A 12,970-nucleotide genomic window follows, 5' to 3' on the forward strand; every position below is an offset into this window, starting at 1 on the left:
ATAATGTTCACATCAGTGATATAGAATCTAAACAGTGTGATGAACCTATCAAAGTTGAAGAGATTATAGAGTCTATCAAACATCTAAAGAACAATAAATCACCAGGTGTTGATGGATTACATCAGACTTTTACTAATTATTTTCTGAACAAGTAGCTTCCTATTTGAAGTCTTTTTAGAGAGTATTAAAAACAATGTTCTCCCTCCTACAATGAGTCAGGGGTTAATAACACTAATACATAAGCCTAAAAAATAACGGCTGCTCATCGATAACTGGCATCCAATCTGTCTTCTTAATGAGTATTCCTGAAAAATAGTCACCTGATGATTGTTAGGTAAACAACATAAGGAAAATGAGAATACCATGGCTGAAACCATCAACCTGTTCCTTCTAGTGAGATTTTAGGGAGGAATATGGATTTCTGAACCGTTGATGAAGCCTAGTCCTCCGACGAAGTAAGCAGCCTTTCCCTCATTTCGTGCTATCTTGATCGTTGGCCACAACTTGTTCCTTCTTTCTATGTCTTCCGGGCTGAGATGGTCGGAGAAACGCATACCATGGCTCTGAAGGAAGGCGTTCTTCCTAGCAGCTTTCCAGACTGCATCCCTCTATAATCTGACAATGAAGAGGATGACGATTACCCCTAGGTCTTGAATCGTTTTGCTGTGCCCTTCGAGCAGTACTACTTCTGAAGGAACGCAGTTGACAAGTAGGCGGCGACGTGGTGCACACGTGCTCGGAAGTAAGCAAGGAAAACGTCATGTCTTTCTCTGGCGAGCTGTTTGTCTGGCGATAGCATTGGCTTCGTAGTGGAAATTATATTTTGGGAGCGCTTATCGTGGAAACATTACGAAACGTGTTTGTGATGTGCGCTCATCTAAAACGAACCGTTTGCAAGTGAAGTGCGCGAGCGTCAAGATAGAGCGGTGCAGGTGCACGAGCCGAAACGCATGTGCAACGTTGTCTGCAGTGAGCATTTAGCGCTACATTATTTAGCTATAACATCGCCAGTTTGCCAGCTACTTTTTATACCCGTTAGCAAGTTACCTGGCTAGCTACTGCAGTATATAACTATGACCTAGACACATTTTGTAGTGGTAATGAATGAAAACCACTCATTTCTATTTTGAGGAGAAGAGTAAGGCCTACCCGACACAACATTGCATGTCAGCAACATGGCATTCACCAGCCTTTTTTCAAGTCTTCCAAACAAAGAATTTGACCCGACGCCTTGTGAGCCGATGGAAAGGTAAGCTACTATAACACAAATAGTCATTATTTCGACTGTCTCTCTTCTACTATGCTGAATTAATGTAACAAGCTAACTAACCTAGTCAAGTATTTCAGCTTTGACTTGGAATACATAGCCAACTGAGAATTTATTGTTTCTTCCATTTATCTCAGATTTCAAAGGGATGAAGGGCAACTGGAACCAGTTCAACTGAAGAAGGGGAACGAAAGGGATGCCCAGTCCAGAAAGTGGCCATTGCAACGGGGTCAGCAGAGTGGCCCCAGGAAGAGGAAAAAGGGGGACCAACAGGTGAACTTGTCATGTACTAAACAGATGCTGAATAGGCCAATTCAGAATGGAGAAGTTTTTTTTGCTAAACATTGACATAAGCCTAACTAACAGGCCTATCTTGTGTTTGTGCCGTGTTTTATACTACTAGGCAAATTGCACACCACATACCTGTAGATCAGGCCTCTCCAACCCTGTTCCTGGAGAGCTACTCTCCTGTAGGTTTTTGCTCCAATCCCAGTTGTAACTGATCTGGTTCAGTTCATCAACCAGCTAATTATTAGATTGAGGTGCGCCATATTAGGGTTGGGGTGACAACCTACAGGACGTAAGTTCTCCAGGAACGGTGTCCGCAAGCCTTACTGTAGATTATAAAGTTAGTATAGAAATAGGCTACAAACCGTTACCATTTGGTATTGCCCCTTTTGATGTTGTTGTAACGTTACCCTTTTTGTGTTTTTCTGCAGGAGCAGTGTGGCCAGGCCAAGAAAAGTAACCTTCATAAATGCCCACCACAATCTTATAAAGACTTTGACTCTGTGGCCCGAGACTTCATGGTGAAGTGTGATTTCGAGCAACCAAGCTTTGACTTCAGTAGAGAACTGGACTTCTACAGTGATAGCAAGGAGGGTGCATACCCAGGTCATGCTACAGAGAAGTCGGGTTGGAAGAACATGAGGCCCGGAGAAGCCATGGGTGTGTTTTTATGGATTAACCCTTTACTATTCGCAAGGTATTGACTTTAAAATGTGTGTAGGATTTTAATTGAACTGTTTCCACAGATCCTGATCAGAACAAGGATGTTCAAGGTGTAAACAAGAAGAACGGACGGGAGCAGAAGAAGCAGCGATGGGAGCCTCAGCAGCAGAGACTTGACAACCAGGCCAGAGGCAGAGGGGGAGACTCTGCCAGGAGGGGTGGGGATTTTACCGGACTGGGTGGACACGGAACTAACCAGCCCAGAGACTTCTCCAACAGGGGCGGAGGTGGCTCCAACAGGGGCGGAGGTGGCTCCAACAGGGGCGGAGGTGGCTCCAACAGGGGCGGAGGTGGCTCCAACAGGGGCGGAGGTGGCTCCAACAGGGGCGGAGGTGGCTCCAACAGGGGCGGAGGTGGCTCCAACAGGGGCGGAGGTGGCTCCAACAGGGGCGGAGGTGGCTCCAACAGGGGCGGAGGTGGCTCCAACAGGGGCGGAGAGGGGAGCAATAGAGGCCGGGGCTGTGACAAGAGGGGCAGTTTTCTCCGAGGAGGTGATTGGTCAAAGCGAGGCACTGACCGGTCACGTAGTGGTGGACGACAGTTCCCAGATGATGGACGTTTAACACTGGTAATTCAAAAGGAAATCATGCAAACTTCCTTGTCAATTTCCATAGAAATGTTGTTTGTAGCTTTACAGTGCTCGGTTACAGCTAAGTAACCCAAGTCAGTGATTTCAGTCTTATGTACATTTTCACAGCTAATTCCAACCTCTTCCAGGAAACTTTGACAGGAAAGGGGAAGAAGAACATGACAAAGGAATTCAAAGACCAGAATGCTTTGGAGATTGACGGCAGGTTAATCTGTCGACATTTCCTCAGGGGAAAGTGCATCAAGGCAGGTTTCTGTATTTTATGATTAGAAATTGTAACAATATTAATGGGCAATTGACAAATTGAACCTAAACCCAATATATCCAAATGATAGTCAGGTATGTTGATGTTGACATCTTTTACAGGAAATACTGTCAGTTGCCTGACCCATTTTGTTTAGAGACCCCGTCAACTTATTTTGTTTTGCAGGGTGATGACTGCCAGCTAGAACATGCTCTGGACGTCAACTACTCGATCAACGAAGTGTGTAAATTCTACGTCCAGGGATCCTGTTCGAAAGGAGAGAGCTGCATATACATGCACAATATCCTTTTCTCGGCTTATTCGAAATGTCCCTTATGTAGTGGTTGCCACTGAGTGGGTGAGGGGGAAATGACTGTACTGTTTTTATACTGTTTCCTTGTGTATCTGTTCTACTACCTCTTGTTATATTTTGTGAAAAACTTCACATTTGATCACAAAACAATAACTTAACGACCCGTAGCGGACTGTGCCTTAACAACAAAATGGATGCCGTAAGGGTGGATGTAGATGTTTTTGCTTTCTTTCCTTGACCAAGTACCCACAGAGTTTCCCCTGCAAGTTCTTCCATACTTACGAGAAGTGCTCCCAAGGAGACCAGTGCAGGTTTTCCCATGAACCTCTGACTGAGCTCACCAAACAGCTACTGGAGGCAGTCAGTAACTGTCTACCCTTAGATGACACATCCTCTTGCCCTTACACACTGACATATTGTTACTCCCTGTTACCATTATCTACTAACTAGAGCTTATTTCTCCTATGCAGGCATTGAAGAGGGACAAGGACATTGAGGAACTGGCTAAAAAGGACAAGCCAATCTGCATAGAGGAGTCAGTGGCCACAAAGGAGTCGGCGTCAGCTGAGGAGACAAAGCCTGTCATTAACATGTTCCTGAATCCCCTAAGGTTAAGAACGCGAGTGCGCGCGCACACGTTTCTTTTACTGTCCTTGTGGGGACCTAAAATGTATTTCCATTAATTTCCCCTAACCCTTAATCCTAATTGTAAACCTACATTTATAGTCCTAGTCCTGAGAAATGTCCCCACGAAGGAGAATTTCTTGTTACACTATCCTTACTAGCCCACACTCCCCAGTAGTGTTAGAATAGTAAGCCCCCCACACCACAGTAGTGTTAGAATAGTAAGACCCCCACACCACAGTAGTGTTAGAATAGTAAGACCCCCACACCACAGTAGTGTTAGAATAGTAAGACCCCCACACCACAGTAGTGTTAGAATAGTAAGACCCCCACACCACAGTAGTGTTAGAATAGTAAGACCCCCACACCACAGTAGTGTTAGAAATAATAAGACCCCACACCACAGTAGTGTTAGAATAGTAAGACCCCCACACCACAGTAGTGTTAGAATAGTAAGACCCCCACACCACAGTAGTGTTAGAATAGTAAGACCCCCACACCACAGTAGTGTGTTAGAATAGTAAGACCCCCACACCACAGTAGTGTGAATTAGAATAGTGTTAGAATAATAAGACCCCACACCACAGTAGTGTTAGAATAGTAAGACCCCCACACCACAGTAGTGTGTTAGAATAGTAAGACCCCCACACCACAGTAGTGTGTTAGAATAGTAAGACCCCCACACCACAGTAGTGTTAGAATAGTAAGACCCCCACACCACAGTAGTAGACCCCCACACCACAGTAGTGTGTTAGAATTAAGACCCCCATGTGTTAGAATAAGACCCCCACACCACAGTAGTGTAGAATAGTAAGACCCCCACACCACAGTAGTGTGTTAGAATAGTAAGACCCCCACACCACAGTAGTGTGTTAGAATAGTAAGACCCCCACACCACAGTAGTGTGTTAGAATAGTAAAACAAAAACACCACAGTAGTGTGTTAGAATAGTAAAACAAAAACACCACAGTAGTGTGTTAGAATAGTAAGACCCCCACACCACAGTAGTGTGTTAGAATAGTAAAACAAAACACCACAGTAGTGTGTTAGAATAGTAAGACCCCCACACCACAGTAGTGTTAGAATAGTAAAACAAAAACACCACAGACCCCCACACCACAGTAGTGTGTTAGAATAGTAAGACCCCCACACCACAGTAGTGTGTTAGAATAGTAAAACAAAAACACCACAGTAGTGTGTTAGAATAGTAAGACCCCCACACCACAGTAGTGTGTTATAATAGTAGTGTGTGTATGTGGATGAGCTTTACATTTTACACTGTTGAAAGTAAATGAAAGTTATTCACTCGTGTTTTATTGATTGGCTACATTTGTCTGGATTTCAGGCCAAACTTTTACAACAGTTCATCACCCTCTGAGCCACATGCTGAGGAAAGTACCCCCATGTGTCAGAATGAAGTGTCAGCTGAGGTCGTGGAGAAGGAAATTGCCCCTCCTACAGAGTCCATTCGGTCTCCTGATCCTCCCCCAAGCTCTCCTGGCTTTAAGGAACCGGTTTCTTATTCAGTTGAGGCTGTGCTTGGGTCCCATAGGCCCCTGGAAAAACCCTTCCGCAGCTTATTTGCAGCCTCTATCAGCCAGACTTCACAGACCCAACCAGATCCCCTCACAACTACATTAGTTCCTCCAGACTCTATCAACACTCCTGATCCACCCCTAAACTCTACATGCGGCAAGAGAAATGTTCCTTATTCAGTCAAAGCTGTGCTTGGATTCCAGAAGCCTGTAGAAAAACCCTTCTGCAGCCAATTTTCAGGATCCATCACCCAGTCCTTCAGACTCCCCACACAGATCCAATCAGATCCCCCCAGCACTACATTCATTTCTCCAGACCCCATTAGTTTGTCTGGTCCTCATCTGAATAAGAGGCAGGCTTCTTATTCAGTTGAGGCTCTCTCTACGCCCCAGAAGCCGGTGAAAAAAACCTTTTGCAGTCTCTTTGCAGGACCTATCAGCCAGACCTCTACTAGACCTCCCATACAAAACTCTGCTAATTCTCCCATCAACACCCCAGGCTGTACGAGACCAGCTTCTTATTCAGTTAAGGCTGTTCTAAAGTCCCACAAGCCTGTGGAAAACCCCTTCCGCAGCCTCGTTGCAGGCCCCATCAACCAGTCCTCTCGCCACCCTGATATACAGACCCAACTAGATCCTCCTAGCACTACATTAAATCCTCCAGACTCCATTCGGCCCCCTGATCCTCCTTCAGTCTATAAGAGGCCGGCTTATTATTCAGATAAAGCTGTGCTTGGATCTCCTAAACCTTTGAAACCATCCTTCAGCAGCCTCTTTGCAGGCCCCATCAGCCAGACCTCTCCCCAACCGCCCACTCAGTCCCAAGCAGATTCCTCTAGCGCTACATTTGGTCCTTCAGACTCTGCTCCTCTTGCAGGCTGTAAAAGGCTGGCTTCGTATTCTGTTACGGATGTGCTTGAGACCTATAAGCCTGTGGAAAACACCTTCCGCAGCCTTTTTGCAGGAACCATCAGCCAGACCACTACCGACGCTCCCTCACAGTCCCTAAACTCCCCCGGCTGTAAGGCACCAACTTCTAAAAAGCCCATGGAAAAACCCTTCCGTAGCATCTTTGCAGACCCCATCAGCCAGACACCCAAAAACCACCCTCCCAGACAGACCCGACCAAATCCCCCCAGCACTGCATTTAGTCCTCCAGACCCCATTCGGTCTTCTGAGTCTCAGCCAGTCTGCAAGAGACGGACATCCTCAGTTGAGGCTGTCAGTGAGTCCCAGAAGTCCATGGGAAAACCATTTCGTAGCCTCTTTGCCGGCCCCCTCACACAGACGTCTACTTCTGACCATCCAACACAGACCCAACCAGATCCCCCTAGAAATGTCACTGCTGAAAGACCAGCCTCTCATTCACTTGAGGCTATGTTTGAGACTCAGAAGCCAGTGGGGAAACCCTTTCAAAGCCTTTTTGCAGGCCCCATCAGCCAGACAACCCTCCCTGACCCTCCAACACAGACCTGGCCATATACCCCCATCGTCAAGCCTAAACAGAAGGAGCGTGACCCAACACCATCCACCGGTAAGGCCCTGCTTTACTCAATACAATACTTTAAATGTCCCTTTGTGGGAAATGCACCTATATTATTGACATTTCATCACCACTTTGTGACCTCCAGAGCCGTCCACAACCCATTCTGTTCTGAGGACCCTCTTCCTACGCCTGAGCCCATGCCGCCAGGAGGGAGAGCAGGCAATCAGTAACAGCTGCAAAGATCCAGGTACAGTCAGACACATCATGCTAGAAGTAGTGCATTTGTCCTTAAATGTTGTTTATATTTTTTACATAAATGCATTGTGGTAAGCTTGCATAGATATTTATTTATACTTATTTTCTCTCACCTACTTCTGGCTAAACTATTAGAATGTTTTGGCTCCTAGTGTGTATCAAAATATATTCAGGATTGTCTCTGTTACCGTTGGAAGTGTGTTAGACCTGTTGTGACCCCTTTCAGGAGGCGATGGCCTGTGTTCCAGTGAAGACGAAATCACGAGAGGATCTACTTCCACAGGACAGCAGAGGCAGAGCCAGGAGGTGGAGGACGTTGATGAGCTGGAGAGTGAGCGAGAGGAGCCGGAGGAGTGCGTTCTGAGAGATGAGCTGTTAGTAATTCCAGTAGAGCCATTAGTGCCTTACGTGCCACTTGGTGACCCTCGCCACCATCGGCAGGCTGATATCACCCTGCCACGCTCCACCTTCGCCCAGGACGTGGTGTGGTCCTTTGAAGACCTTGCCCCTCTTACTCCCCTCTCACTCCATCACCAGCCGTCTGTCCCTCTGGCCTCCCCCTCTACTGAGAGAACATCAGGTTCTGCTGTTGGACTGTCCAGTCCTGCAGGACTCAGGCCACAGCCTTCCCCACGGGACTCCAACTCTCAGGAGGCTGCAGCAGAGCATCTCATTCCCTCCAGGAATTCAGGTAGGAGACAGGTCCAGGTGGATACCCCCGGCGTTCACAACCTACCGATCCAAGCGATGGTACGGATCACTCGACATAACACTGATGTACAACCAAAGAGACTGTCTGGACAAATGAGGTGCAAAAGTGGCAACGTGGGTGAAAAGAAAACACTGAAAGACCTTTTTAAGACTTTTGACCCCACATCATCTCCCTTCGGACAGTAACTGCATTTGGACTATGGCTCATATTGTATGCACTGTCGGTCAATGGACTACGCACCTAATGACTTACACGAACACTTGTCCTTCATATGAATGCTTTTGCTCTAGTGTATTTTCCCGCTAACAGATCAGAACAGTAATTCATTGCAAAAATGATTGTGTAAAATGCAGGACACCAATTATGCATGCGCACACACACACAGCCCTCCTTAACTACATTTGATGAAGTGTTACTCCCATATCTTTACTTAGCAACAGCTAATGTTACTGATGAATTGTCAGCCTAGTCTGTCTCGGTGTGAATTGTTTTTGGGATTTTCTTAGATGAGGCATGTTGATGTTTTTTTTACAGACTAAATCATCAATCATGTACATTTTTAAGGTAAAAAAAAACGAATGACATTTTATTTCATTTTTATTAAAGCAGAAAGTAGCCTATTGGAACAATTAGCCAGTTAACTAGTAACTAACCGTTGCCCTCTTCCTCCACTCCTGCTGACTACATTTCCTCTTATTTGATGAGTGAAACAATGGGTTATTACTCAACTGATTCTTATTCCTGTGTGGAGAATGTCATTATTTAAACTAATGGCGCACCAGTTCTGCTCTGCATGTAGTGCTTCTCTCTTCTTATAGTATGGTGCTGTGCTGTGAAAAAGTATTTGCCAACCCTTTTCTAAGTGCCTCTACTTTTGCATATTATTCTTTATACTGAATGCTTTCAGATCTTCAACCAAAACCTAATATTAGATAAAGGGAACCTGAGTTAATAATTACAGAATGACTACTTATTTCATAAACAAAGTTATGCAACACCCAATGCCCCAGTGTGAGAAATGAATTACCCACTTTTTTGAGAAAGCCTTTGACGTAATCACATTGAGTGATTTTCCTGGTTCTGTGGTCAGGTCGGACTATATTAATTTATTTAGCAGTTTGTCGTGGAAATTTCCTGTATTTACCAAATCATGAGAGCAAACCACACAAGTCAGAGTTAGTTATCACAAAGTCCATCTTTAATTATATGAACTCCATAACAACCCTGTGACTCTCAGATCAATTCAGTGTCTATAAATGAATTCTCTGAGAGTCCCTTACACATTGCAACTGAGATCCTTTATAGCATAGACACACATAGCCAGACAGCATCGGCATAATTTATCGTTCAGCTTTGTCTCCTAAACTATGTTCTTTCCTCAAACTCAGAACCTAAACAAATCCTCCATATCAACAGGCATATATCAAAGCCACCCTATCTTGACAAGATCACAGAGACACATTGACTGGCACACAGACATTGTGGAGCCAAGAGATACACGCTTGACCTCTCCTCTCTCCGGCCTAAGTAAGTCCTGATATAGAACAGATAACTGCAACCCCGCCACAGTATTATACAAAAATAAACATTCTGATGAGTAACTTACATATGATGAATATAAAACATATTTCCTATGTTACCAACTAATTCTGATTATTCCCCAACAAGTTATTATCTTTGGGGACTATTCCGACCCAAGTTAAGCGCACGTAACTCAAACTTAATTCCCTTAAATGCACTTTTCTCTCTATGCATATTCTGACCTTTAATTTAAGCATGAGAACAGCAGGTTATTAGTCTGCTATTCGTTCAGAGGAGATCGTAAGACATTAAGGTGTGGAGGTGTGTCTAAGGATATGCTCTATTTTGACCTCGACTTAATTCCACCATCTTTACGCGTGAGGAAACGTGTATAAGGTCGAGCGAACCTACCGGTTTTAAGTGGAAAAAGCCGATAATAGATTTCTGTAGTTAATAGAAATAACAGCGTTCTCCATCTACTGTGATGTATAAATTGATAAGAGCTAGGTAAATGAGTAATCCGCTTGGAGACATGGCAATTGTTAGATTATTTTTCCCTACGATCACTGGAGACTGTGAAATCAGTCATATGGAAGCAAACTGAAAATCATGTCAACATGCTTATTGTGTTGCGGCCCTTTTTCCACAAAATGCTCTGCTGTTATTCACAATTGTAATTGAAGACCCTAACTTTATGCCTCAAGTCCACCAGATACATCAAACTCTGCATTCCGGCGGAAGTCCTTGTCAAAGGAGCAGTCCGCAACGCTATGTTGGGGTAGCCGCACTAGGCTGTGGTGCATTCTGTGTACTTCATGCGTTATACACTGCTCAAAAAAATAAAGGGAACACTAAAATAACACATCCTCGATCTGAATGAATGAAATATTCTTATTAAATACTTTTTTCTTTACATAGTTGAATGGGCTGACAACAAAATCACACAAACGATCAATGGAAATCAAATTTATCAACCCATGGAGGTCTGGATTTAGTCGCACTCAAAATTAAAGTGGAAAACCACACTACAGGCTGATCCAACTTTGATGTAATGTCCTTAAAACAAGTCAAAATGAGGCTCAGTAGTGTGTGTGGCCTCCACGTGCCTGTATGACCTCCCTACAACGCCTGGGCATGCTCCTGATGAGGTGGCGGATGGTCTCCTGAGGGATCTCCTCCCAGACCTGGACTAAAGCATCCGCCAACTCCTGGACAGTCTGTGGTGGATGGAGCGAGACATGATGTCCCAGATGTGCTCAATTGGATTCAGGTCTGGGGAACGGGCGGGCCAGTCCATAGCATCAATGCCTTCCTCTTGCAGGAACTGCTGACACACTCCAGCCACATGAGGTCTAGCATTGTCTTGCATTAGGAGGAACCCATGGCCAACCGCACCAGCATATGGTCTCAAGTGGTCTGAGGATCTCATCTCGGTACCCAATGGCAGTCAGGCTACCTCTGGCGAGCACATGGAGGGCTGTGCGGCCCCCCAAAGAAATGCCACCCCACACCATGACTGACCCACCGCCAAACCGGTCATGCTGGAGGATGTTGCAGGCAGGAGAACGTTCTCCACGGCGTCTCCAGACTCTGTCATGTCTGTCACATGGGCTCAGTGTGAACCTGCTTTCATCTGTGAAGAGTACAGGGCGCCAGTGGCGAATTTGCCACTCTTGGTGTTCTCTGGCAAATGCCAAACGTAAGCACAACCCCCACCTGTGGACGTCGGGCCCTCATACCACCCTCATGGAGTCTGTTTCTGACCGTTTGAGCAGACACATGCACATTTGTGGCCTGCTGGAGGTCATTTTGCAGGGCTCTGGCAGTGCTCCTCCTTGCACAAAGACGGAGGTAGCGGTCCTGCTGCTGGGTTGTTGCCCTCCTACGGCCTCCTCCACGTCTCCTGATGTACTGGCCTGTCTCCTGGTAGCGCCTCCATGCTCTGGACACTACGCTGACAGACACAGCAAACCTTCTTGCCACAGCTCGCATTGATGTGCCATCCTGGATGAGCTGCACTACCTGAGCCACTTGTGTGGGTTGTAGACTCCGTCTCATGCTACCACTAGAGTGAAAGCACCGCCAGGATTCAAAAGTGACCAAAACATCAGCCAGGAAGCATAGGAACTGAGAAGTGGCCTGTGGTCCCCACCTGCAGAACCACTCCTTTATTGGGGGTGTCTTGCTAATTGCCTATAATTTCCACCTGTTGTCTATTCCATTTGCACAACATCATGTGAAATTTATTGTCAATCAGTGTTGCTTCCTAAGTGGACAGTTTGATTTCACAGAAGTGTGATTGACTTGGAGATTGTGTTGTTTAAGTGTTCCCTTTATTTTTTTGAGCAGTCTATTTAAAACACAGACTCCAAGTAGCTAGCTTTTAGCTAGTTGAAAAGCAAAGCACGTGTCAGGAACGAAAAATGCAGCATAGACATCCGGTAAAACACAACTCGTATGCATCTGGTGGACAATGGGCATTAGGCTTCTAAGGCTGAACCAGCAGAGTTTCTGTACTGTATACACTTTAGAATGTTTTAATTACAGTGCCTTGAAAAAGTTTTTGGCCCTCACCACTTTTTCACGTCACACAGCCTCAGATTTTGATGCGTTAGATTGGGAAATTGAGTCATTCTTCTTCAGAGTACGCCCCCCACAATAAAATGGTGACAGTTCATTTTATGTATTCATGCCTCAAGCTGTGTCAAGTTGTGGAACGGTGGACTGCAATTTTGAGGTCTTTCCACAGATGTTTGATGAGATTAAGGTCAGGAGTCTGACTGGGCCGCTCAAGGACATCTATTTTCTTTAAGCTACTCCAGTGTTGCTCTGGCAGTGTGCTTTGGGTCATTGTCCTGTTGAAAAACAAACTTCCCACATTACATTTTTTGGCAGAGTGGAGCAAGTTTTTATCCAGCATTTCTATCTATTTTGTACCATTCATCCTCCCATCAATCCTGACAATATTGCCAGTCCATGTTGCTGAAAAGCCACTCATCCCGCTTGGCGTTCACCAGACTTTCTGCCACAATTGCAGCATCTTCTAAGGGACGTTTTGCAAACTCTTTGCAGACAAGGATTTTCTTCACCCAGGGCTTCATCCTTGCCTCTCTCCCATAAAGACCCTTGTTGTAGAGTGTCTTGGAGATTGCCTTGTGGAATGCTTTGGAGACTGTTGATGCATCAACATTGTCCATTGCAGCTGCTGATTAATATAATTCGGTCACAGTTGGCCTCCCAGTAGCTTCCCTAAGAAGTGGCTTTCTTGTCCGGCAACTAAGTTTAGAGTGGGGGCCTGATGTAGGGAGTGTCGTGGTGGTTTTCATTATTCCACTTGGACTGCACTGAGCTCAGAGGGACGTTCAATGACGTTGAAATGGTCGTGTACCTTTCCCCAGATTTGTGCTTCTTTT

At 45.4% G+C, this 12,970-nt stretch overlaps 1 protein-coding gene and 1 long non-coding RNA gene across 2 annotated transcripts; both read left to right on the forward strand.

The window, feature by feature from the left end:
• Positions 1-759: 759 nt before the first annotated feature.
• LOC118364924 (mediator of DNA damage checkpoint protein 1-like) lies at positions 760-9,033 on the forward strand. Its single transcript, XM_052490540.1, has 11 exons — positions 760-1,249; positions 1,405-1,540; positions 1,987-2,215; positions 2,302-2,846; positions 2,996-3,112; positions 3,298-3,412; positions 3,675-3,784; positions 3,895-4,034; positions 5,394-7,117; positions 7,215-7,316; positions 7,551-9,033. The coding sequence occupies exons 1-11, from the start codon at positions 1,176-1,178 to the stop codon at positions 8,219-8,221; spliced, it is 3,963 nt and encodes a 1,320-aa protein (XP_052346500.1). The 5' UTR covers positions 760-1,175; the 3' UTR covers positions 8,222-9,033.
• LOC127914452 (uncharacterized) lies at positions 4,041-5,023 on the forward strand. The gene is made up of 3 exons (XR_008088397.1): positions 4,041-4,423; positions 4,636-4,709; positions 4,850-5,023. It is a non-coding gene; the product is annotated as an uncharacterized LOC127914452 (long non-coding RNA).
• Positions 9,034-12,970: the final 3,937 nt, after the last annotated feature.

The sequence above is a fragment of the Oncorhynchus keta genome, chromosome 32 (assembly GCF_023373465.1).
Source record: "Oncorhynchus keta strain PuntledgeMale-10-30-2019 chromosome 32, Oket_V2, whole genome shotgun sequence".
NCBI classification, from domain to species: domain Eukaryota; kingdom Metazoa; phylum Chordata; class Actinopteri; order Salmoniformes; family Salmonidae; genus Oncorhynchus; species Oncorhynchus keta.